At 33.3% G+C, this 26,477-nt stretch overlaps 2 protein-coding genes and 1 long non-coding RNA gene across 4 annotated transcripts; 1 reads left to right on the top strand and 2 right to left on the bottom strand.

Annotated features, from left to right (window-relative positions):
• Window positions 1-299: 299 nt before the first annotated feature.
• On the bottom strand, window positions 300-5,786 carry LOC137814219 (protein TIME FOR COFFEE-like). Of its 2 annotated transcripts, none has more exons than XM_068616818.1 (11): window positions 5,356-5,786; window positions 5,035-5,283; window positions 4,861-4,955; window positions 4,611-4,773; window positions 4,209-4,494; window positions 4,034-4,091; window positions 3,693-3,942; window positions 3,506-3,572; window positions 3,307-3,373; window positions 2,784-3,164; window positions 300-2,688 (listed from the first exon to the last, which is right to left on the bottom strand). In XM_068616818.1, the coding sequence occupies exons 1-11, from the start codon at window positions 5,444-5,446 to the stop codon at window positions 922-924; spliced, it is 3,474 nt and encodes a 1,157-aa protein (XP_068472919.1). In that variant the 5' UTR covers window positions 5,447-5,786; the 3' UTR covers window positions 300-921. The 2 variants fall into 2 exon arrangements, with proteins under 2 accessions (XP_068472919.1, XP_068472918.1); XM_068616817.1 differs by having other exon boundaries at window positions 3,506-3,599; window positions 5,356-5,730.
• Window positions 5,787-22,813: 17,027 nt separating this feature from the next.
• Window positions 22,814-23,954, bottom strand: LOC137814218 (uncharacterized). Its single transcript, XR_011081618.1, has 3 exons — window positions 23,816-23,954; window positions 23,479-23,599; window positions 22,814-23,379 (listed from the first exon to the last, which is right to left on the bottom strand). It is a non-coding gene; the product is annotated as an uncharacterized lncRNA (long non-coding RNA).
• On the top strand, window positions 23,757-25,360 carry LOC137814217 (probable inactive patatin-like protein 9). Its single transcript, XM_068616815.1, has 2 exons — window positions 23,757-24,835; window positions 24,979-25,360. Exons 1-2 carry the CDS (start codon window positions 23,909-23,911, stop codon window positions 25,174-25,176), a joined length of 1,125 nt encoding a protein of 374 aa, XP_068472916.1. The 5' UTR covers window positions 23,757-23,908; the 3' UTR covers window positions 25,177-25,360.
• The last annotated feature ends 1,117 nt before the right edge of the window (window positions 25,361-26,477 follow it).

The following is a 26,477-nucleotide window of genomic DNA, read 5'->3' as shown; positions in this document are numbered from 1 at the left end:
TAGTAAAGTGGCTCAAGTCTTCATTCCCGCCATATCTTTTGAAAGAACGGCACGAGCATCTTCCATAATCGCCTCGTTGAAGAAGATCAACTTTCACCAAAGTACCTCCATCCAAGCAAACGTGACGATTGGTGTGTATTGAAAAGTTCACATCATTGAAAGTCACTCGGATTAGATGCATTATTCACCGACTTTCATTGCCATTTTTTTCCAATTTGGTTAGTTCCATCTATACAATTTGATTGGCTTATATTTTCTTCCAATCAACGCCACACCAATCCACCAAATACAATGACAAGGAAAAGTAATAACTGAAGATTTATATATAAAAAAAGAATAATTTATTAAGTACAGTTGCTGCTATGGGAACTAAAAACCAAAAGAAAAAGACATGATGATATGATATATATATCTACAATATCAGAATTGCATCTAACGCGTAAAATAATAAGGCCAAACTCACATGCACTGGCCTTTCAAAAAGTGTCGACAAAGATAGCAATCCCTTCTCAGATTTCAAAATTGTAGGCCCAATGCCCTTACTTCCTTTCATTATCTGCACTCACCAGTAAGTGGCCGCATCTGTTCTGTCACGACAACGAAAATCATTGAGTATATAATATCAACAGAGCTTTCTTTCACGTCTCTTGTATACTATTTGCCACAATAATCCATGGCCCAGGAGCATCCCACGTCAAAAGGAATATAAACACACGCCTCCAAACCAATCCAAAAAAATATTTTCAACCATCTGCTGTTTTGGAAATAGGTTAAGGCGTAAGCCTTTTATACTGCAAACTATGTAATGCCGTGCTTCACCACAAGGACCTCCATTCCATGAAGTACTGACTGTTGTGACACAAAAAAAGAGTGAGATTGCAGAGAAATCCTTATTTGTCTGTGCAGTATACCGTTTGATTCCTAATACTTTAGCTCAGATAAGTGACTGGGGCACGAGCTCAAGATCGATGGGACATTTCTCCCACAAACTGGGGAAGATTTTTGGCCAGTTCCAGTGGAAGAATTCTCAGTTTGTTGCATCTGCGAAGAGTTCACTGATGAACTAACCTTGCTCCCCTGGGAATTTGTCTTCAAGTTGGCTCCACTAGGTGGAATTCCTGCAACTGTTGTACCAAGAGACTGGTTGTTATTGAATAGCTGTTGCCCTTGGAGTGGCATGGACGATATGTAATTTCCACCAAAAGATATTTGGGTATGACCCTGCAAAACTCTTCCTTGATCCTGAGAAAAACTTTGGAGAGTTGGGGCGGTAGAAGTTATGATGCATGGGTTATGAACAAGAGAATCCGGGGCTGTTACACAGATTTTAGACTGGGAGCCTTTAATCGAACTTTTGCTCTGAGTTTGAGTTTGTGAATAAACTGGGGAAGTAAAATAATTTGCACCACTTGTAGCATTAGTTGACGAGGCTTTATATCGAGTAGCCATAGCAGGTTGCTGCTGTAACATTCCATGCTGCTGCTGAAGATGAAGCAGCTGTGATGCCTGTTGAGACTTTGCAGCATTACTAGAAAGAGGCAAACTTGTGGTTGTTGCAGTTGAAGTAATGGAACGACTAGGCCAATTTCCATTCATGGGAGATGAAACTAAGCTAAGATTCTTTGCTGAATTATCAAAAACAAGGGTTGTTGTTCCGTTGGTTGATGGCTTTCCGGAAGTGGCTTTCTTTTCATCATCTCGGTGGGAAGAACTATCCCCACTGTTCCCTTCTATTATAGGATACATCTTTTGTTGAGTTGCATGAGATGTACTTGCAGCATGATATCCTTGCCATGCAATATCTGGCAGGCTCTGAAATACCACTGGGTTTTGTGCCACGGTTGAGAAGTTGAGATTTGAAGGAACACTTGTCCCATTATATGCAGCAAATGAGATTGCATGTGGTTGAGATGGAATATGCTCAAGTCCCCCCATCAAAGTCTGTTGCTGCTTGTCACCAAAATTTCCACTGTTCCCACCAACACTATCTGATGTTGCAGATGGCGTTAAAGAAAGGCTCAGTGGCTGAACTGGAATAGGGAAGTTTTGCCCAAATACATGCTTTTGGGAGTAAGCTGTTCCACTTGGAGCAGATGGAGCATTCTCTCTGGCCATCCCAGTCTCATGCTTACGAAGATGAGGTTGTGAGGTGTGCTGCTTTTGTGACTGCTGAAGTTGCATAGTTGTGGATGACAAAATATGGTTGTTGTTACCTTGCATTCCCTGCGACTGCTTATGGGATGATGATGAAACACTAGATGTGCTAGCATTAAGATAACTAGGTTGAACAAGTGGTTGGGAGTGAGGATGCTGTTGTGGATACTGAAGTGGGTGGAAGATCTGAGAAGAGTACAAAGGTCCATTGAGAATAGGTGTTGACTGTGCAGGGCTTGCACCTCTGATAGCTGCAGATGGTCCAAGGGGAGTTGAAAAGGGGAATGGATACCCACTATTCGGAACTATTGTCATGTATGGAGCATCATTGGCTGCCAAATTTGGGTAGCTAAAGCTCATTGCAGCAGCAACTGCTGGCAGTGTGGGGGCACCAAGAGATACAGCTGGGGAACTTTGGAATTTATTAGACAAGGAAGCAGTGCTAGCGTTGTTCACACCACCAGCTGGACTACTAGTACCTGTTATTACAGATGCTTGATGCTGGCCATGAGGAATTAGAAAAGCAGGACCATGCTACATTCAAAGTTAAAACACATGACTTTCCAGAATAAAATAGACAATTTCTTATTATTGAACTGTATAGAAACTACTGGAAGACAAGATCATACCACTATATTAGCAGAAGACCCTGAATGTGGACCTTGCTGAAGCATAAGCTGCTTCATTTGGGTCATATCCATTGAGTTGGCAGGACCAGAACTTCTTTTCATTGCAGCAAGACTAAAATCACTAGAGGTAGCCCATCCCTTCTCCGGTTCAGCATTATGGCTGACGACTGGTGACTGTTTATGAAACTGCTTCCCAACAACTACACTTTCAGCTGAATGGACTTTGCTGAGCTTTGTGTCGCACATAGAACCACAGCCAATTGCAGACGGCAAAAGGGTATTCATCTTTGTGCACTGTTGGTGCATGAAGATGTTCCGAGCAATGTAACCATGGGTTACACATCTCTTGGGTCGAGGTTGAGACAGAGCAAAGTTCCCATGCTGTATGTTTGAATTATGCAGAAAACATTAATAACACAGGTCCATATTACAGGAAGATACTGAGAAGGTTGACACTAGTAAGAACAAAAGAAAGGACTTAAACAAGTATAACAATATCCAATTTAGTGAGAAATAGCATTACTTGAGGGGTTGTCAATAATCCTGTTGTGTTATCTGTCTTCAGAGCTGTCCCCATGGGCGGCATGTAACTGCAGATAATAGTTACTGCTCTTAGAAAAGCAAAGCCACAATATTCACGCCAGACCAACCGTCAAGTAAAATTAGATACGGATCAAAAAGACGAAAAGAAAAAGTTGTGAGGAAATTAAAGGATCTAGTACCCAAGGGGAGAGAAACTGCTTGGCCTTTCGGATACAGCCACTGAAAAAGACATTGCACTACATTGAGCTGAAGAAGTAAAGAAGTGTAAGAGACCTCTATTCAACAAGAAAGCAAAATCAGAGTTTGCAGGTGGTGCTGTATGCTTAATTAAATGAAGAAAAGGAAAAAAGAAATCTCTCAACCTACCAGTTTTCTCCAGTTTGGGATTAGTAGATGGTTGTTCCGTATTCCTACCCAGCTCTCCTGATTCATGGTTTGTCGTTAGGTCATTATGTTCATTTGACTTCTCCAAATCAACTTTCATTTTCACCACTTCAATTTCTCCCAGTGTTTTCTCCTTCTTACTGAAACTTTCTATCTTGTCTTCAACCTTGTTACTGTCTTCACCCCTAGACAAGTTATCCCATTCTGGCGATAAGGTCACAGGAGGGGTAGCCTGTAATTGGAACAAAGAGATTCATCTTCATACACTTAACAGCAATACGCAAAGGGAGATACAGTAATAGAAATGCTAAAGAGATATATACCATTAGATCAATCTCAAACTTGTGTTTGTCTTTGCCGCCCGAAACATCATCGCATGTCCTAGTAAAATTCAGCAACAAGATAATGGGTTCAATAATCAGTTACCTCAATAAGAAAATAAAAATAAAAATAGAACAAAAAGGTGTGTCGTCCTTTCTCTAATTTCACAATGCTCACCTTACAGTAGAAGCACAATCATGTTTGTCGACATCCAACATGGATTCTGATTTTCCATCTACAGCATCTCCACATCCACAACCTGGACTCAAATTATTTCCCTCTGTTTCCTGTTTTGGACCCTGGGAAGATCCAATTCCATGACCACCAGACGTCCTAGGCGATTCGGACGAAGTTTTCTCCGTTTTCGCAGGTTGCTGACATTCAATTACGACTAACTCGGGAACTGAATTGTTCGGAGGTAGAGTGAAAAAAGAAGGACTGTATCCTTCCACTTTCTTCTTCTCTGCCAATAAAAACGCCAACGGAAAAAAAACCCGAAAAAGATGAAAGGAGAGGAGGTTGAGAGAAGCGTAAAGGACAAGAGCAAAATTCATTATCTGATTCGAAAATTCAACCCACCAACATCAATGGCAGGGTAAAACGAAAGTGGAGGCGAATCACTTGCTTCAACCTTCTGCGAAGAAGAATAATCATGGTTCTGGGAAGCTCTTAAACTGTACAGAAGCTCAGCTATCTCAATCTCAATGTCCTCCTGATTCGACGAAGACGGTCCAATTGCTTTCTGCAACAAAACTCATCCTATCAGTTTTGTTTCCAAAAAAACAGATCGAGCAAATAAATATAAAAAAAATGCAGAGGTATCTCAGACCATCCTCTTGGGAAGAGAAGCATTGGAAGAAGAAGGCGACGCAGCTTCAGCACTCTGCTCCTCGACCGAACTGTGATGTGGTCTTTTCACAGAAGCTGGGAGAAGAACAAATCGAAAAAGCAAAAATCAGTGCTGTCAAAGAGAAACCAAAAATAAAAAGAATTATGACAATACCTGATCGAGTCCTCCTGGGCACTGTAGCTCCGATCATCACTTCATCGATTACGTTCCGTCCCCGGTGGTTATGATCAGATGCGGACGACGCCGTATTATTAGAATGCATCCGCGCGTCTTGTTCATTCCCCACACTCTCTTCCTCGGTGCTGTGAGAGTTGCTCCCTCTCCTCTTCTTCGTCCACTCCCTCTTATTATTATTATCATCGTCATCATTATCATCCTTTAACCTCATCCCCTGCACCTCCTCTGTCGAATAAGAGAAATCAGATAGACGACACGAAAATCAAGAAAAAAAAAGAAAAAAAAAACAATTCATACGAGAAGTGGGTCGGAGGGAGATATTAGGATGACGGCGTCTAGGGAAGGCGTTTGCGGACATAGAGGACGATCTTCCTCTGGTTCGATCCATGGCGGATTTGCGGTTTGTCGTTGTTGTTGTTGTGTCATGAAATGTATGGAAAGCGGCGAAAAATCAGAACGGTCGAATAGGATGCGGCAGCGGAATCCCAGCAGAAGCGGCGGCGTAAGGGTCGGATTCCTTTGAGACCGAAAGGAGTGGTGGTGTTTTGTGCTGAAAAAATGCTCCCACTTCCTTCTCCCTTTCTTTTCGCTTTCCTATCACCTTGCTTCTCTCCCCTTTCTTTCTCTTCTGTCCCTTCCCTTAACACTTCACTTCACTTCTCCCTCCTTCTCTATTCTTTTATTAAACCAAAAATATTAATAAATCAATATTTTAATTAAATCACCTTATCTCTCTTCCTTTTTATTTTTTTTATTTTATATATTTCGCTTTCACACTCCTCGTCAGTCCCATAGGCTTTCTCTCTCCATCATGGCCGTTCATGACTTCCACATCGCACGGTCACTGGCCTCCTGCCTACATGGCACACACGTCCATGTCTGGTGGAATATGATATCACCACTGCGCACTTTGCCATGTGTCACTTTATTATATCTTTTCTGTCAACTCCTACGCGTTAAACTGGCGCGTGCTTCCAAAACGCCTCAGTGAAGATATTGCTGTGGGGTAGCATACTCGTGTTCATTTATTCGGAACTTGGAAGAAGTACGAAAATATCTTGTGATACTGCCATAGATATTAAATAAATATATTTTCTATTATTAATATAAGAGAAAATTAAGAAGATGGTGTCGCCTGCGTTCACTCCTATTAAGACTGTTGTTGATTGTAGTTAATAAACTAATAATTAACTTTTTGGAACATATCGATTGCTTAATTATATTTTCTTACATTGATACTATGTTTCTATATATTCTTTCACTTAAATTAAATAAAACATTTAATATTTTTACTTTAATGCAATGTTAAATATCTTATTTATTTATTTTTTTTCACTTTTATCTTTCTAGACATTTTTAACAACAATCCAAATAAGGATATAATTGAAAAAATATTATATTATTTTAAAAAATTAAAATAACAGTTAAAAATAATAATTTTTCCTACTTAAACAACTATTATATAAGAAAGTAGCATTAATTAATTCTTTCTTCTACATTTTTATATTGTTCAGTTATATTATATGATTTATTAAACATAATTTTATCAAATTAAAATAATTAAATATGATAATAGAATACAATAATTTTTATTTTAAAATCATATAACTTTTTTCAATTATATCCTTACTTTTACTTTTGTTAAAAAACGTTTAGAAAGAGAAAAATGAAAAATTAATAAATAGCTCTTTAACATTGCATTAAAAATAAAAATATTAAACTTTTCTTTAATTTAAGTGAATATATATATAACAACTACGTGTTAAATAATAAATCAATCCGAAAAATTGAAAATTTACTATTTTTATCATTTTTCAAAAAAAAATTAACTTAATGATTTAGTTTAAATTTTAAATTGAAAATCAATCATTAAATCAATTTTTTTATTTAAAATATTATTGATATGATATTATTAAAATTAATATCAATAATTAATAAAAAAATATTTAAAATTAAAAGTGAATTTTAATTTTTATATTTGCTTGAGAAAAAATTTAATTAAAAATTGAATCAAACTGAATGGAGATAACCCCTAAATATAATCCTGTCTACAGTTGAATTTGAAATTATTTGTTTCCTGGAAAATGACCGCCACATTCATTAAGTTTTAGGATTTTCTTAAAATAATTATTGACTTTGAGATAAATAGAGATTACTTGCTTTACTTAGTTTTATTTATTTAAGAAACTGATATGATAAATTCTTAATAGACAGTAAAAAATAAATTCAACGAAAATATCAAAATGTTTATTTTATTTGGAATTTATTTATTTTAAAAAATAAATACAAATAAACTGGTTCACTAATATTATTTCTTGCTTTTCTTTAATCAATAGTCTCCTAACATTAATGAATATCTACTCCAATTCTATTTTACTGCTAAAAACCTACATTAATTAGTAGAGTAGCTTTAAATAACCATAAATATAATAAAGTGCAGTTAATATATTTTAAATTTAATATTTTTATTTTATTAATACATTTTAGAGTGAATTAGTAATTATGTTAAATTATATATATATATATATATAATTTTAAACTTCATTAACTTCTAATTTTCTATTTTTTTCGTTTAAAAATAAGTTGTGACTGTAATTTTTTCATTAGATTGAGATTCTGCAAAGTTATTGCAGTATAGACTAAATTTTTTATGGAAAGTAAAATTAATTTTATCTCAAGTTGAAATCTTTTTGTTTTTCTTTTTTTAGTGTTTGGTTAAGGAAATATGGTGCTAATGTAGGTTTGAGTACCTAGATTGTTAAAAGTAATTATCAAAAGGTTGTTCTATAAAACAAGTTTTAATCCAAGTAAGGAAAGTTAATATTTTTTTATACAATATCATGATTATTCTGTATGTAAAAAATGTATGGAAACTAAAGTGATATGAATTGTATGTCTTACTATGGTAGAATTGTATGTTTGTATTATTCTTTCATTGTTTTATGAATTGGGATACTATAGTTGATGAGTGTGAATATAAACTAATTAAAAATGATTGAAAAAATCACGAAAAAACTTAGTGTTGAGACATTCAGATGAGATCAAGATGGTGTGCTCACCATCTTCTATACTTGGGTGATGGGTTGGTTAGTCAAGCAATATAGTGTAATTAAAGTATGATTTGTAGCTCAAGAGAAATATTGGGACGGTGATTTTGTTCTCTTTGAAAACATATTACTAAAAAAGAAAACACTTTAAACTACCGCCGCTGAAAATTTTATAATCGATCATTAAGTATATTCATGGTCAAAATAGTCATCATTGAAGCGAAAACTTTAATCGCAAAGCATTTAGTGATCGAATTATAAATTGGTCACATATTTATGATCGAAATTGTGATCATTATTTGATCACAGAAAGTTTGGTCACCATAATTTTAATGACCAAATTAGCGACCAATTTTTAATGGAAAATTGATGGCTGAAGTAAAAAGTAATAGCGACCATCATTTTCGGACGCTAATGGGTTGAAATAATTAATTTTAAAAAAATTGTGGTGGCTATTTCGGTAGCGATGAAATTGATTTCGGTGGCTAAATATTTTTTTTAATTACAACGATTGATCCTATTTCGGTCGCTAAACAACGGCTTTGTAGATTTAACCACCAAATTAGTTTCGATGGCTATTTTTATATGTATTAATACTTATTTAAAATGATATTTTAACCTTTTTATAAAAAAAAATCAAACTTGTTTATAAATACTCAATATTCAATTAAGTTAAATAGAAATGAACACCAATACATAATTTAAGAAAAACTTGTATACAAAATTAAAAGTAAACCATACATAATTTTTTTATATGTCCTGTTATCTTCACTAAGGAACAATGGGTGGCACCTTTTTAAAGGGATAAGATAGCACTGACTGAACCTTTATCAAACTTTTAACAAATTTGAAAAAAAAAAAAAATTGAGTGTGGCAATAACCTAGTATTACTTGGCTACTTAGATTTCTTCTCAGACGGTATTGAGCGTAAGTAGTTTATTCAACAATAGGAGACAATAGGAAGGGTTAGCAATAAAAATTATTGCAACCAATTAAATTCGCTCGCACTGTCTCCTACTCCTACACCACCAATGCCTCCACCAGCACCACAACCAAGTCCATGACCACCACCCATTCCCCTCTAATGTCACTTCCACCTCCTAAACCACGATCGCCACTTGTTCCTCCTTCAGTGCTGCCACTTGCTCCTCCTCAGTGTCGTTGCTTGCTCCTCCTCCTCCAATGACTCTGTGTATTAGGGTTTTTTAACAGTACTCACAGCACAACAACCAAAATAGGTTAGGATTTATGAAAACTTACCAACTCTAGTAAGCTAAAAGCTAATAATGGCTCCCGAAGCTTGAAATACAAGAGAGAAAATGAGAACTCGAAGAAGAGCAAAGTGAGAGAACCCGAAATAAACAAAAGAGAAAAGGGGGAAATAATTATTTTTATTTTTATTTTAATTATATTATTCATTTAGTGACTGAAATGACTTCGATCGCAAGAAATAAACAGCTTTGGTCGCTAATTCGGTGATAGAAATTAGCACTTCCCTTTAGCCACCAAATTTATTTTGGTCGCTGAAAAATATACAGATTTGGTTGCTAATTCGATCGCGGATTTAACTATTTTTTAATTTATTAAATACAGCCACCGATTTAGCAATCACATTTTTTGCTACTTTCACTTTCGGTCACAGATTCGATATTAAGAATAGTCGGTGGTTATTTTAGTTGCAATTTGCGACAATTGTATTTCAGTCACTAATTCGATGAGTAAATTGTTATTTTTTGTAGTGTATTACTCAAGCATTGGAGGAGCACTCAAGCGATGTTTCTTGTGGCTCAAGCATTGTGTTAGACACTTAAGCATGACTAATGTGTCCTGAATGTAGGTTAGTGTTTGACACGTGGTTTGGGTGGTCAAGCACTAGGTTCAACACTCAAACTTTGGGTTAGTTACTCAAGCTAACAAAGGCGGTGAAAAAGTTTTCTGAAACTTGTTGGAATCCAAGAACTGGAAGTGGCTCACGCATGGGTTGTACCACTCAAGTGAAAAAGTGATCGTTAAAGTGAGGAGAGAGCTTGGAGGTTGTTGATTTTATGTTACACTTCACTCAAACGGTGGTTGTGTGTTAAGCAAAAATGGAGGTTATCTTATGAAGGTTGATGAGGTTGTTGAAGCGAGAGGAGATTGCTCAAGTAACACTACGTTGGTTTGATAATGATCTAAAGTCTTCCTGCACCCAATCAAATTTGAACATGCACCCGGTTTATGTAAAATAAAAAATCTCTTAAATAAAAGGAGGTTCGAATAAAAATACATTTTGAAACCCTTTTTAGAATACTTTTCCGAATTTGAATTTCCATAACACTTTTCTGAATTCCAAAATCTTTTTTTTAGTACGTTTTCATATTTTGGTTTTTGGAACGTATTTTTTTACATTCCAAAATTGCTTTTTCATAATGAGAATTTGATTTTTTATTTCTATTTTAGAATTTTATTTCTAAAACATAATAATCTATTTCAGATTTTCTTTTCCAAAAATATATTTTTTATTTTGAATTTTCATTTTTGGAGTGAAAGACATTTTTGGAAATTTTAAAGTTAGGTGTAGGAAGAATTTGCCTACATGCTTATGAGAACTATAATTTGTATAAAATGTTAGATTGATTATATATGTTCTAGATAAATATAAATAAATATATAACTGATGTTGACAAGCATAATATGGTATAAGCATAATATGGTATATGCATAATATGTGTCCATTTTGTGTGACCCTTCCTTCATATAGGTAATAAATATTATTTCATCACTTATATACATTTATATGAATTTGGTATATATGTTTATAAAGTTTGACCTTATGGATCATGTATGAATACTAATGTGATATCAAACCATAAATGACATTGATTGGTTTAAAACTTATACATAAAGATATTTCGATTTTACTATTACTTTATTTGATAAAAAACACTTGCATCGAGCTTAATAGTATATGTATATGTCACGTACATCACTTATTGTATGTTTCTATTCTTACTTTCTACCATAGCATATTCTTCTGCACTGGAAAGTGAACAAGCTTCTAAAAGTTGATATTGTTAAAGTTGTATTTATGAAATATTATTATTATATTAATAATTTTTTATATTTTTTTTTATGGTATTTTTTGAGTTTTTTTTATCAAAGTTTTTATTTTTATTATTTATGTCGATTCTTTTCATCTCTTTATCAGTTTGTTTTCTCCATTGTTCTTCATATTGTTGTTTCTGTATTTGTTACGTTTTCGCAACATAAAAATAATTTTTTTTTCTTATAAAAAATTGATTGTTTTTTATGTTTCTATTGATATAAATTTTTTTTTAAAATTTAAATTATATTATAAAAGTAAAATAAAAAATTAATGTTGTAAGTGAAGACTATATTTTAGTTTAAAAAATTTAAACTATATTTTAGTTTATTTTATTTTGATGGCTTTTTTTCGAAGAAATGTATTTATATAGAAATGTTATAATATAGGTCTAGAGTTTTATGATGGATATAGCTTTGGGAGGTGTTACACTATGTATAAAATATATTCTTTATAAGAGTAGTTAATATTAGAAAAATCGTTTTTATCAATTTGTTTATAGAAATTATAAGTCAATAATGGGAGGTAAGCAAAGTTTGGGTTTCGTTGATGCATGATTAATAGCCAGTTTCAGGAACTTGATGAGAATGAGAGTCGAATCGTACTTTGATAAGGGAAAACTAATTATACAAAAGTGGATAAGCTTACTCTTCAAACTTTGAATGCTCTCATTCGCCGCTGTTGAGTGTTGAATGTCCAATTCCGAATACCTAAACTTGATAAACACCACATTTCGAACCATAATAATTTCTTTTGAAGTAAAGATTACAAATTATAATGGTATAGTACCCTTTATTTGGTGCTAACTTAAAATATCATCACACCTCTTCGATTCATTGTACTAAATGAATAATAAAGAACTAAAAGTTTAATCATGAATGGTGACTTTGGGTTGTAAGTCACAACAACTAAAGATAGGAAGCGTAGCGTGAAGTGAAATATAAACTTTTATGGATTTCGTTATTTTATCAATTACTATATCAATCATCAAGCTAGCTACATTCTTTTTTATTTTGATGTTTCAACCAAAGAAAAGAAAAGGCTATGTTAATTATTATCTTCTAGAAAGAGAAACCCACGACCTTTAACCCACCAAGTCAATTTGAATCAACTTTCTTCCCATTCATGCATGTACTTAGATGTTTGTATAATATATTCATTTAATGAAGTTATTTTTATTATTAAATTAAATAAAAAGTCATCTTAAATACATTTGTTTATCTAGTTAAAACATTATTTAAAGTTTTTAATAAGTTAAATACTTTAATTCTATACAAAATTGTTTAATTTTTAAAATAAAATTAACTTTTTAATGTTTCACTCTCTTTGACTTTACACACATTATTTCGTTCCTCTTTCTCTCTTTTTCTTCTCTCCCCGTTCTTTATTTCTGTTTTTTTTTCTCATTTATTTATAGATTTCTCTTTCGAACTATTTTAAATCACACTTTACTTTAAAGTAAAATATGATCAGAGAGTAACTTTAATTTTCTCAAGGTAAAGTAGGTTTTTATTTTTTATTATTTATCTCTTTTATATAATATAGAATAAAAGTAAGATTTCAGTTCGACATTTGCAACCTAAAATATGCAAACATTGTATACAACAAAAATATGAAAATAATACTTAAAATTATTTATCTTTAGGATAATGGAGGTATGGTTTTTGATGTTTAATACAACAAGAGCAGGTTGAAATTTGTGTAGTCACTCGTGGTAAATGACACAGATAGGTGAGAGGAGAAGGGAAGAAAAAAAAAAAAGAAAGAGGAAAGTGACGGAAGCAGGATTTGATTTCAATCCTAAAGCTCTATCAGAATAATGGAAGATAATTTTGTATCATTCGAATAATATTGTGAGTCACAGGTAGAAAAGTTTTCAAAGTGTTCTTATTATTGGAGGTATAAGCAAACTTTTTTTTTATTGTTACCTTATTGTTACCATGTAATAAGGTTTATTTATTTTTGACTCAAAAGTATTTACGAAAAGTGTTGTCTATGTTTAAAATTATGGCTATTTTAAATAGCATTTTAGGCAATGTTTCTTAAAATGCGGTGCTTTAACTAATATTTTAGACAACATTTTTAAAGTGTAGGTGTCTTAAATAACATTTATACCAAGTTTTTAAATTATGGATAATTAAGTCCACACAATTTTACCTGTTGTCTATAATGTAAGTATATGACATGGTTAAATTACTAGAATTCACCACATCATTGAGCTTTAAGTTGAAGACTCGATTGCATATACACCAAAATCGCGCCGAAACCAAAAATCCTAAGCGGTTCGTTACGAACTAGGGGTTTCAGTGTGTGAGTAAGGTAAGAAGATCGTTCTTCAAATTCATTCACCATAGTGACGTTGCCATAAGCAAAATGATGTGAAGAGACAGGGTTGAAGTTTTCTTCCATCCATTTTCGCATATTTTAGGGTTCTCAATGTCAAAATAGGATTAAAAATCAACTTTAGGGTTTAGGGATAAACTTCATTGGATTCGATTTCTAATATTTATTTTTTGGATTTTGTTTTAAAATGTTTGATTGGATTGAAGTTGTTCATTGCCATTTTGAGAACATTCTTTGAAGCTCGTTGATTGTGGGTAGTTTCTCTACGATCCTGGTGAGTTTTAAACATTTGTTTAGTACTTTTGGGAGGGGTTGTCTAATATTGATAATTTTTATTTTTATGATGACATTCCCACTATAAATTTGGTTGTTGAAATCACCCGAATAAGTTGTGGAGTTTTTGTTGGAAGCACTTTTTTGTGTTACAGTTCATCAACTCTCTGATTCTATCGCCCTTTCAGATAGGTAAACTCAAGTTGTGATTATCTTTAATCATTTTTCATTATAAAATTTAAAGTGACAATGTTTTGCATGCTAGTGTTTATTGTGCCTGTCTTTTAGCGTGACACAAATTTCTTGATTATCTCCTAAATTCATAAATTAAATATTTGTTCTACAATTTAACGAGTTTACCTTGAATTCTAATAAAGTCGATTTAAAGGTCTTTTGGTTTGTGGTGAAATCCGCAAGGTTATGGCTATTTAACAGAGGAAGAGAGCAAAGGCATTTGCACCTCGTGTGGCCTTACGAATTATTCTACCAAGATTCAACGGAACTAGAATTGATTAACACACCTCGTGTGGAAATGATTAATCATGATCCACACTTTCAAACCAAAGCCTTAATCAATTATTCATGGGCTAGAATTGATTAACACATCAAACATAACTATATTCGATCACACACAAAATTTATGTATAATTGATTACTCCTCCTCCATAATCGATTATGCTTACCTGTACACGTCTCTCATGTTAGAACTATAGGCCTTAAATAAGAGGAGGTGAATTGTTTTTGAAAGATTTTCACAAGTATTGAAGGTAGAGTGAAAGGCTATGAATAATCAATTAATTAGAAATTTGTTCAACCAAAAGGAAAACTGTTTTTATAGTCTGATTCCAGAAAATCAACCTGCTGTTTTTGCAAAACAATTGGTTGTTTATACCAGCAGATTTGAAAAACGAAGATAAAACAGTTTAATGAGTGTTGGGATAGAGAGATGAACACAAGATGTTTATATTGGTTCACTATTAACCCAAGAGCTACATCCAATTCTCAGCTAACCATTAGGAATTCAATATGTAATAAAACCTAAATTACAAACCACACACTCAAGTGATGATCTTGAACCCTTCAAGAACACACAGCACTTTTAGCAAACCACACTGTTTCCATAAACACCTTCTGAAACTGCACCACACTAGAACACAGAGAAATAAATGTTTAGAGAAGAAGGGAATAGAATACACTTGGAGAAATCAAAGATTAAAGTTCAAAATTACAAGACAATCATATTCCACACTTGAGATGAAAATTAGCTTCTTCATGAGTCTCTTTGAAAGCATCAAGAAGTTGGCTACAATTTTCAAAGTTTATGGAACTGTTGGAACTTACACTACTTGTTTCTGATTCTTTCTTTGCCATCAAACACAAATTGACTTCTTCATCTTCCTTTGATGATGAACTAGAGGAGGAATCATCATTATTTTTCCAAGTAATGTAGGCTCTTCTTGCTTTGTCCTTCCTTTCAATCTTCTTGTTTGCCCCCTCTCTCTTTGTTCTCATTATTTGGACAATCGGCCTTGATATGACCTTATTTACCATATTCAAAACAAGTATAGTTTGTAGAATTGAATTCATTCACTTTCTTACTATTATACTTGTTTGAGGATTGATTCTTGTCCCGATTGTTCTTCTTCAAGTATTTGCTAAACTTTCTTGTGAGCAAGTTGAGAGTCTCACCATCACTGCCCTCACTTGAATCTTGACCATCTTTATGACCAACAACTCTTAAAGCAATGCTTCTTACATGTTTTTCTTCATGTTCTTGGTCATTTAGTCGGTTCATCTCAAATTCATGCTCCCTTAGCCTACAAAACAAGGAGGTTGTGGTCAATGTTGTCAAATCCTTGGATTCAGAAATTGTATTGACCTTTGGTTTCCAAGATCTATCCAAGCATTTGAGAATCTTGATGTTCAGCTCCTCCCTTTAAAAGATCTTGCCAAGGCTGATCAGATGATTCACTATGTGGGTGAATAAAAACATCTGAGATGGTTTTCCCTTTAAGCATTCTAAATTCTTGAATCAGAGCATGTTTCCTTGCTCTTTTTACATCACCGGTGCCTTCATGGGTAACCTCAAGGATATCTCACATCTCCTTTGTAAAAGCACATTGTGAGACCCTAAAAAACTCATCAAAATTTAAAGCAAAAGTGATGATGTTCTTAGAAATGCAATCATATTAAGCTCTTTTACTTTCACTCTCATCCATTGGGACCAAGGTTTTCAATGAAAACATCATCTTTTTCAAAGGTCCATTTACAATAGCATCCCAAATTCCTCTATCAATTAATTCAATAAAGATTTTCATTATAACCTTCCAAAACTAATAATTTAGTCCACAAAACAGAGGTGTCCTGTTTATAGAAGCACCCTCCCCAAAGGGTAGTTTTTCAGTCATTTAAAAAGGTTTTAAGATCGAAAACTTGAATGACTTTCACGAACTCAGATCTGATACCAATTGTTAGAATTATAGGCCTTAAACAAAATGGGGGGTGAATTGCTTTTGAAAGATTTTCGCAAGTATTGAAGGTAGAGTGAAAGGCTATGAAGAATCAATTAGTTAGAAATTTGTTCAACCAAAAAATTGATTTTAGTTTGATTCCAGAAAATCAACTTGTTGTTTTTGCGAAACAATCGGTTGTTTATACCAACAGATTTGAAAAACAAAGATAAAATAGTTTAATAAGTGTAGGGATAGAGAGATTCACACAAGATGTTTATATTGGTTCACTCTTAACCCAAAAGCTACTTTCGGTAACACAGAAGAAGAAAATAGAATACACTTGGGTAAATCAAATATTAAAGTTCAAAATTATAAGACAATCCTATTCCACACTTGAGATGATCCAAAAGCTCTTTGAATTCTTGAAAAATGTTTTTGATTAATCTCTCTTTCTTAGTTAATGACCAAAAGCGTAAAACAACCTTTTTTATACTCCAATCAGATGGTCAAAGTAGTTAAATCAAGAACCAAAATCAGTCTGAATCATTTAAAACATATTGGTACAACTTAACATAATTATGTTAAGGTTTTCAGAAAAACGATTGAATTCTCGAAACAACCGATTGAATTGGTTTGACAACAAAGTCAAAACAAAGTCAAACTTTTCAAACTCATTTTAAAATCCACTAAGTGTCAAACAACTGATTGAATCGACACTTCAACAGGTTGAAATCTCACACTCTTTAGAAAACTCATCTTTTTCAAAAGGATTAAGATTCAATTAACCTTGGATCATCATAAAGAATGGATTAACAAATTCAAAGACTAATAGACACACACACAACTAGCAGCAAGGTTTTCGAGAATTCCTCTTGGATTTGGAGACATCAAAGCACCTTGTTCAACATCTCCTTCACTGGCCAACACCACACCACCTCGACGATGATCAGAGACACAAATCCAAGCACCATGAAATCAGTTCCAACCACTTACACACACCACCACCACTGTGTTTGCTTTGCGCCCAATAGTGAAAGTTGTCATGCACAAATAAAATAAGGTTAATATTGTATTTTTACATGCATATATGTAGCTTTCCTTTTATTTCTCACCATGCGAGCAAGATTATGATATTTCATAATTCATCTTTTTTTTTTTTCACTTCCAACACATAATGAAGTAAATAGTCTTTCATCCCACATTTCCATCTTCGTTGCAAACACAATATACATGAGAAATAATAGGTTAAAATAAAGGAAACTGTGAAAGTACTTCTCAAAATATTATATATCCTATACTAGCTAGTATATCTATGATAATTAATTTATGAACCTGGAAAATATATTATGCCCAAGTTCATAATATCATATATTTTATTATACTGGTCGGTACTGGACAAGTCAACTTTGGTCTCGGTGACTGACCGTCCGAGTCAAAGAACATCTTAAGGCATGTAATAAATAACGGTAACAACAATTACAATAGTGTTGAATGAGTCAATCTATATCCTGAAATATACGAAAATATCTCTGACAAACCAGCTAAACAGAATTAACTGAAAGATGCACGTCCCTAGTAATAAGGGATCACGATGCACGTCAAATAATAACCGGTGGACAGTCCATCAGAACCCGGGCCCATAAACAAATACTATAAATAAAGCCTTTTGTGAAGAAGTAAGGTACGTTTTTCCCATTTTACCATAACACTCTTAAACTAGAATACTTACTTAAGTATTGGAGTACCTTTTGCAGGTAACCTCCCGACCGACTGAGCATCAACACTTGAGGAAGGAAGTAACTAAGAGATTACCGACACATCAACAATTATACGCTAAGTCACAACTAATGTCTAGGCCCCTTTAGCTATACATGTATATTTCTTTTTGTTTTAAATGGAATAAAAATACATCAATTTTTTTAATGGAATGAACTTTTTGGGTCATAGAATATCTCTTTCCAACATACCTTCCCAAAGGCTAATTTTTATGTCAACTATATTGTAAAATTAAGTTGTTATTGTTCTTCGTTTTTATCGTGTTTAGTTGATGTCCTATTAATATGTTATATACTTCAGGCAAATAATAAACTCGTAGTCCAGACACAAATAATTTTTTAAATATATAAATAACCTATTATCCTTTTCCACTCGGACACTTTTTTTTTAATTTGAATTTGGAAAATGTTCGAGTTCAGTCCAAATTGCTTACAGAAAAGAAAAAACAAATTTTGGGTGGAAGAGGGTTAAAAAAAGAGATTGAAACAAAGAAAAAAAAAGTGATAAATAGAGACGAAAGGAAACAAATTATATATTTATAAAAGAATATACTTTAAATTAATAAATATAAGATAATAAATGGAAGGGAAAAGATCCACTTTCTAACACTTGTCCTATTTTTTTATTATTATTTTTGAATGTTTGTTAGTGTTTATTGCTCCTATAGATACCTTTCATGCTGATTAAAATATAGAACACACTTTTAAATAGATTTGGTTGTTAATTAATAGATTCTACCCGCCAAGTACACATGCATGAGCATGACAACAACATTCAGCATACTAGTAAAATACTTTATTTATTTATTCATTTATTAAAGTAGCTTGCATTGTTGACCTAATCTTCTTTCTCTACCTATATAATATTAAAATAATAAAAAGTTTTAGTGGGTAACGAACCAATTCGTTCGCATCTAAAATAATAGAAATATTAATTAATTGATTAATTAAATATGTTGAATTAAAGTTGCCTGCTACATAGAACAACTGGAAATACTACCATAGTTTTATGTGAACATGATGTGTGAACTTGGCCACTGTTGATTGCTCCACGTTGGAGTAACATTATAAATAATAATTACTTTTGAGAATGTGAAATTATCTTGTTGTGGAAGTAATCTAAAGTAGATTTTTGTGAAATTATATGTGTTTAACTAATCTTTTTACGATGTTTAATTCAAAATTTATTCAATATTGTATTAAAAAATATTAGTGAAAGTTGCTATGATTAGAAAAATTAAATATTAAACTCTTTATTTTATTCAATAGAACTTCCAAAGTTAACTTGTTTGGGTGTGACGTGATACAAAATGTTCAAACCCTCCCATGTGGAATATCATATATAAACTCTCATAATTCATATTATTAATGTAAATTTAATGATAAAGTATGATTAGTTATGAATTTCTTTTGTAATCTTCAATAATTTTTATCAAATAGTAGATTAAATGTTAGGAGAAGTGTGATGCTAGCACTCTCTTGATAAAGTACATATAAAGAGAATTATTAAAAAACATAAAAGTAGAAATATATTAAAAAAATACCACTAGTACTCCTTCAAACTGAGTTTAATAAAGTAAACTCATTATATTTAGAATAATTCAAATATAAACTCCTAAAATGAAAACATATTAAATAAGAATACATTATGATAATTTGGTAAAAAAAAGTATATTTTATTTTAATAAATCGTTTGCAATATAAAAACATGGGGAATCCCTGTGAGAGAAAAAGAATTCAAAATTCGTCCTCGAAATCATAATAGTCAATAACCTTTTTACTAATACTAAATACTAAAGTAAATGATTTTGTAAAATAATACATGAGAGTTGAAAAAAGGCAATAAGTAATATAGTAAATGCTCGTAATCCCAATAACTAATTAAAAATGTTTTCAGTTTTCTTAAATATTTGGACCTAATAGAATACTTTTAAAACTTTATTCAAATATAAAATATTCTTACTATAGACATGAAACTCTTTAGTTGAGTATAGAACAAATTAATAGAGTACTACACATTGCCTGTCCCTAAACATTATCTTAAGGGAAAAAATCACGGACAAATTCTTCCTACACCCAATCTTTTTTAATCAGCACCCTACACATTCTTAAATTTCTAAAAATACCCTTCAGTTTAAAAATAAAAATTCAAAATTGACAATAATACATACATTTCAAAAAAATAGATCAAAAGATTATTGTGTTCCAAAAAATAAAAACTAAAAATAAAATTTAAAAACCAAAATCTCATTTTGAAAAAATAATTTTGTAATAAAAAAATCATTTTAGAAAAAGAAATTCGAAAACATATTCTAAAAAGGGGTTGTATTTTTATTTATATCTTTATTTTATTGAAGGGCATTTTTATCATTTTAGACTGGGTGTAATTAATTGCCAAATCATGGACCCGTTTTATGATGTGATTCTCATAAGCTGAGGCCCAATTTAACGAAGAAAACAGCCTCTTTGGTACCTTCAATCTAACATTTGGTAAATTCTCCCTCCACGGTATCAATTCCAACATGCACCCAACCTGTTATTGAAAATAACAAAAATACTCTTCCAAAATAATGAAAATAACCTTAAATAAAAAATGTGTAAATAAAAATTACTTCCTAAACTTTTTGTCCAGAAATATTCTGGATTTAGATATCTAAAACATATTTTTGAATTTCAGAAATTTTTGTTCAGAATGCATTTTTAATTTTGTTTTCCAGATTTTTTGTCCCGAATGTTTTGTTTCTTTTTTTACTTTTCGGAAATATATTAGCTGATGAATTAGTAGTTGTTGTTCTTGTTTCTTTAGTACCGTTAGTAGTTCCTATACATGTGATGTTCCTTGGATTATTTACAAGCGGTATTCAAGCTCTCATTTTTGCTACTTTAGCTGTGGCTTATATAAGTGAATCCATTGAAAGCCATCATTGACTAGTTTTCTAAAAAATAGTCTTTTTTATTTAGCTTACCACATATCTATTATTTTTATTATTAAAATGATAGGGTGCAGGTTAGAATTGATATGGTGGAGGAAGAAAGTGCCCTAACATTTAATTTGGTTTTGGGCTTTTATATTTTTATTTTGCGGCAAACCCGCTTTGGTAGTTGACAGAGAAGAATAGTCCAGAATGGCTAAAAAGAGGGTTTTGCATTCTGCACCCACGTATAATTTTAAATGACCAGTTTGCCCTCCTGAAAATAAATGTTCAATGTGGTGGCAATGTGTTGGTTTGGAGCATTTTGCAGGTTTTCATTCTTGGTGGCTCGCGATGGTTGAAGGGAGTGGTTGCAGGTGATGATTGGTGTGCTTAGTAATTGTTTGTGTTAGCTTGGAGTGGTGTCATTTAGATGAAGGATGGTTGTTGTAGTGGTTTTGGTGAGTCCGTGTTTTTCATTATTTAGTTTGAGTTATGCATTTTTACAGATATCAAAACGCATCCACTCATATGTATAGTATGTATAGAATATGTGTATGATTTAAATTTTGTTCAGGTATTTTTTAATATCTCTTTTATGTTTATATTTTCAATTACTTATTAATTACATTACATGAAAAAAATTGTTATGATTGTCTCATACCAACTATAAAAATATTGCAATCAACATGTGAAAGCTAAATTTTAGTCTTCATATTATGTTAGTAGATCATAAGTGTTTACACAAATGTTAGGAATTACAATAACAACAAAGCAAACAATTAATGTTATTTATGCATACTTTTTTGTTTTATTATTGTAAGAGTTTGGGAATGCAAACTCTCAATTTCTTTATTCACAACTATTTTTTTCAAAAAAAAAAAATACACCTGGAATTACAATTTGAAATGTATTATATATTCTAAAATAATTTTTTGTCTCAATAAATAATTTCATATATTACAATCCAAAATATATTATTATATTATTGATTGCACATTCAGAAATATACACTCTGGATTCAAAAATATACAATTCGGAATCTATTTTTTAGGTTAGCTTTGTCATTTAACCCCTCATGCGGTGAAATTGTGCAGAATGCAAAACCCCTAAAAAGAAATATAATAGGTTATAGGTATTTCTCTATTGGGGCTACTATTCTCACCGCTCTTTTGACTCTTTCACCTTTACTTTCAAAAAAATGTAGTTAAAATGATCATATTTATTTTATTTCACACCACAACAAAAAAAATGTAACTGTTCTTACTATTTACCTCTTATTGAGGTGGGCTAAAATAATAGATTATGAAGCTAAAATAATCTATTTTTAATTTTTGAGCAATAAATAAATAACTCTACGCATAGATTACTAGGATTAAATCAATCACGAGAAGAGATAGGATATATGTCAAAATTGTTGAACTTCTACTAGGTGATATGTTTCCTTAAATTTGTTATATAAATGGTATAGTTGTTTTTGAACACTCAGAGGTCTTGGAGTGGGTAACTAGAAGAATGGGTTACATTTCATTTGCAAGTGAACAAGTGATTGCAATCAAAATTGTTACATAAGTGGAACTTTTTAAACTTAGGTTGTTTCAGGAGTTTAAATGCAGATTAAGTTGGAACAAAGTAATATAAAAATATATTTGCTTAAATTTTTCTCTCACTATCATTATCTAATTGACTTATTGGTTGGAGGTTATTGTAAAATGATAATTTCAAAGAAATTGACATTCGTGTTTGTGTCTTAAGCATCAATATGTTTATTGCGAAATCATTTAATTTCAAAGAAGAGTTCACTTAGTTTATTCTTTTAACTAAAAACTGAGAATATTTTTTAATGTATTTTTTATCCAATTCCCTCCTTTTGGATTCCGCCTTTTATTTATTCAACTCAACTTGCTTGAGTGCCCACATGTGTGACTCTCAGGCGTTCCATGTGTTTTTCGAGTATTAGTCTCTTCATAACCATCCTTAGATGAGCATTAATTGAAATAAGTTAGTTATACACAACATTAATAATTTCATTTGAGATAAACTATATTCAAATTTGAAAATGTAGCAAAAAAAACTTGCTAATTTTGATATAAAAAAAAAAACAGTCTTGTTCTATAAAGTCCAGATAAAGATACATAAGTTGAGATAAAGCATTCAAAAAAACACATCAAAATGTATCTTTTGTGCACGTCCTTTTCCATTTAGGTGATAGAAAAAAATATATAGAGTTTTTAGCGACACGCTTGTTTCATGTTTATTTTTTAACTGTAGACGGTTAATTCAGATAAAAGTCTAGAATATTATTGTAACCCAAAAGTAAACAGGTAATATAAGAGTAGAAGATGGATGCATACAAGTTTGTCTACGTTCTGGAAACGGCAGGGAAGATTCTGAGATGAAGTTCCACATCTGAATGGTGTGCAATAGAAAAACAAGCTGGCAAAAATATAGTTAACATTTAAAAGGAAACACGTAACGAACTCACTCGAAATCAAGATTTGATAAAAAAAAAACAAGAGGAAGACTAAGACAAACCTTAAACATATATTAGGTAGCAGAGAAGCGACTGATATGGCGAGTTCAGCGCTTGCCGCAAAATAACACGCACACTTGCACGTGCAAACACACGTCTAACACGTAAGACTCCCACCACTCTCTGCAGCAATAGTGAACTGATGTAAGTGGCAACACGGGTAGTGTAGTGTAGTGACTAGAGGATGTGGAGTGAAATAAATAATTATTAATCTATCAATTAAATATACACATAAAAAACAAAACACAATAAATAAACGCACTAATAAAAAAGAAGAGCAAGAAAAAGATGAACGACAAGGACGAAGAAGGACCGTCTATGTAGAACCATTATAATTACCCCATTGCCAAACAAACCTTTCACTCCCTCACTCTGCCTCTAGCGCACTCAACAACCAACACCACCACAACAACAACGCCTGAACTCAACACAATGGAGCTTAGCAAAGTAACGCTGGAGATCTTCTCCAAACTCGAGCAGCAATGGCTTTCCCACTACGAAGCCACGTCCAAAACCCGCATTCTCAGTATTGACGGCGGAGGAACCACCGCCATTGTCTCCGGCGCCGCCCTCGTCCACCTCGAGGACCAGATCCGAGCCCAAACATCCGATCCACACGCGCAAATCGCCGATTACTTCGACATCATCGCTGGAACCGGCATTGGCGCCATCCTCGCCGCCATGATCACCGCTGACGATGGCTTTGGCCGGCCTCTCTACACCGCCCGCGACGCGGTCCGCTTCGTCGCTGACAGCAACCGCGAACTGTACAAGCCGAAGCGCGCCGGCGTGTTCCGCCGCCGCCGCAGATTCTCAGCGCGGAGCATGGAAAACGCACTGAAGCGGGTTTTCCAAAGAAAAGAGGAAGAGCGGCGGATGTTGACTATGAAGGACACGTGTAAGCCTCTGCTCATCCCTTGCTTTGACCTCAAGAGTTCTGCGCCATTTGTGTTCTCCCGAGCCGACGCGTCCGAGTCACCAAGTTTCAACTTCGACCTTTGGAAGGCGTGCCGCGCCACTTCAGCCACGCCAGGCCTCTTCGCGCCGTTCCATTTCTCATCCGTCGACGGAAAGACCTCGTGCGCCGCCGTCGACGGCGGCCTTGTGATGAACAACCCGGCCGCAGCGGCTGTCACGCACGTCATACACAACAAGCGCGACTTCCCCTCAGTGAACGGCGTGGAGGATCTCCTCGTGCTCTCGATCGGAAACGGAGCGTCGACTAAGAGGGTTGATACCGCCGGTGAGTGTTCCACGTCCGCGGTGGTTGACATAGCGCTCGACGGCGTTTCCGAAACCGTTGACCAGATGTTAGGGAACGCCTTCTGCTGGAACCGTACGGATTATGTCAGGATTCAGGTACGCCATTAATACTCTCTAATTAAAATTCCATTCAGTGAATCGCCTCGGTCTCAGTGAACTCTGCTCTTCTTCCTCATACTAATAAAATTGCAATATAACCATTTTTTAACGGAGTTACTTGACGTTGTCTTATGATGCAGGCCTTCGGTTTGGGAGAAGGAAAAGAAGAGAAAGTGCTGAACGAGAGAGTGCTGGAATCGCTACCGTTTGGGGGTAAACGATTACTGCAGGAAACTAATTCTGACCGAATCGAGAGTTTCGTACAACGTCTTGTTGTTACCGGAAAGACTAGTCTGCCCCCTAGTCCCTGCAAGGTGCCGCCGCAAGACTCTCGCTAACGGCGTTCTTCTTTTTTCTTTTTTTTTTAATTTTTACTATTTGACTTGTATCAAGATTAGGACTTGTATCAAGATTAGGTGACGATTAAAAAAAAAAGGTCCTGATGTTTTTTTTATCTGTTGTTGTCTGAGTGAATAGGAGTTAATAAAAGTGATATGGTAGAGCTTCCTCTCTTCTTTTTCCTATTTGGTTTCCTGATTCTGATTTTGACTAACTTGGACTAATGAAAGTAGTGTGAGACATTTTTTCCAAAAGGAGATTTGGAGTTTTTTTTTTTTTTTGTATAATTACCGTTTCTATTCTGGGACATGCTTTGCTAATGGGTGATTACGGTTCCATGTGACTGTTAATTCCCAAAATGATTACGGTTCCATGTGACTGTTAATTCCCAAAATGACTGCGTGATTCGCGGGGTTGGAGCACCACGACTAGGCTCGTGATCAATCATTTTTTCATTTCAAGATAAAATTTCAAACAAAGTACTATCATGCAATCCAGGCTAAAAGCTCCCAAATCAAGTCTTACCTCATTTATTCATCTTTTTTCAAAATAATATCTTTGTTTCATTACTCTTTTCAGAATTTTATAAAAATATTTCTCTAAATTAATTTTTTTCAAACATGTCTCCAGTTTAGCTTTCAACTTCATCCTATAAAACAAACATTTGAGAAATTAAAGATGTTAGCTTTCAACTTCATCCTATAAAACAAACATTTGAGAAATTAAAGATGTAGGATACACACCACGCACATATTTCCGCTGATTTTACATAGTTTTGGTAAAAAAATTATAGTTGAAATGTGTGAATATAGAAAGTTAATTATGGACTATGTGACTTCTCACTTCAAGACTTGTAGTTCCTTAGAAAGGACTCTGATAAAAAAGGACATCATTCGTAGTAAAAATAGAAATTATGAAAATTGCTAACCAGTTAGATTCTTGTATTTAAAATATTTCCACCACCATACATAATTATTTAAAACAATTAATACAACTTTAGCTACCTATTCTATGCATTACATAAGAGAGAGAAAGGTTTGATTTAAAGAATATAGCAATAATGCCATGGAAGGGGAAAAGGAAGGCAGTCCATTCCCATTTATTCTGGGTGAAACTGATATCATAGAGTCATCATAATAGACAAGAGTCTTTTGCAAAGCTTACATGACGCAAATGAGCTTTTTCTTTTCATTAATTAATTGAACTTTTTTCAGGCTTTCATTTATAGCATGCTACTCTGAATTATCCAGTCCTTCTTTTGGTAGGTGAGTTTAGTGATTACAGTGTAGTACTTCTTCCC

The sequence above is a fragment of the Phaseolus vulgaris genome, chromosome 1 (genome assembly GCF_000499845.2).
Source record: "Phaseolus vulgaris cultivar G19833 chromosome 1, P. vulgaris v2.0, whole genome shotgun sequence".
NCBI classification, from domain to species: domain Eukaryota; kingdom Viridiplantae; phylum Streptophyta; class Magnoliopsida; order Fabales; family Fabaceae; genus Phaseolus; species Phaseolus vulgaris.
This window is presented reverse-complemented; position numbering and strand designations above follow the sequence as displayed.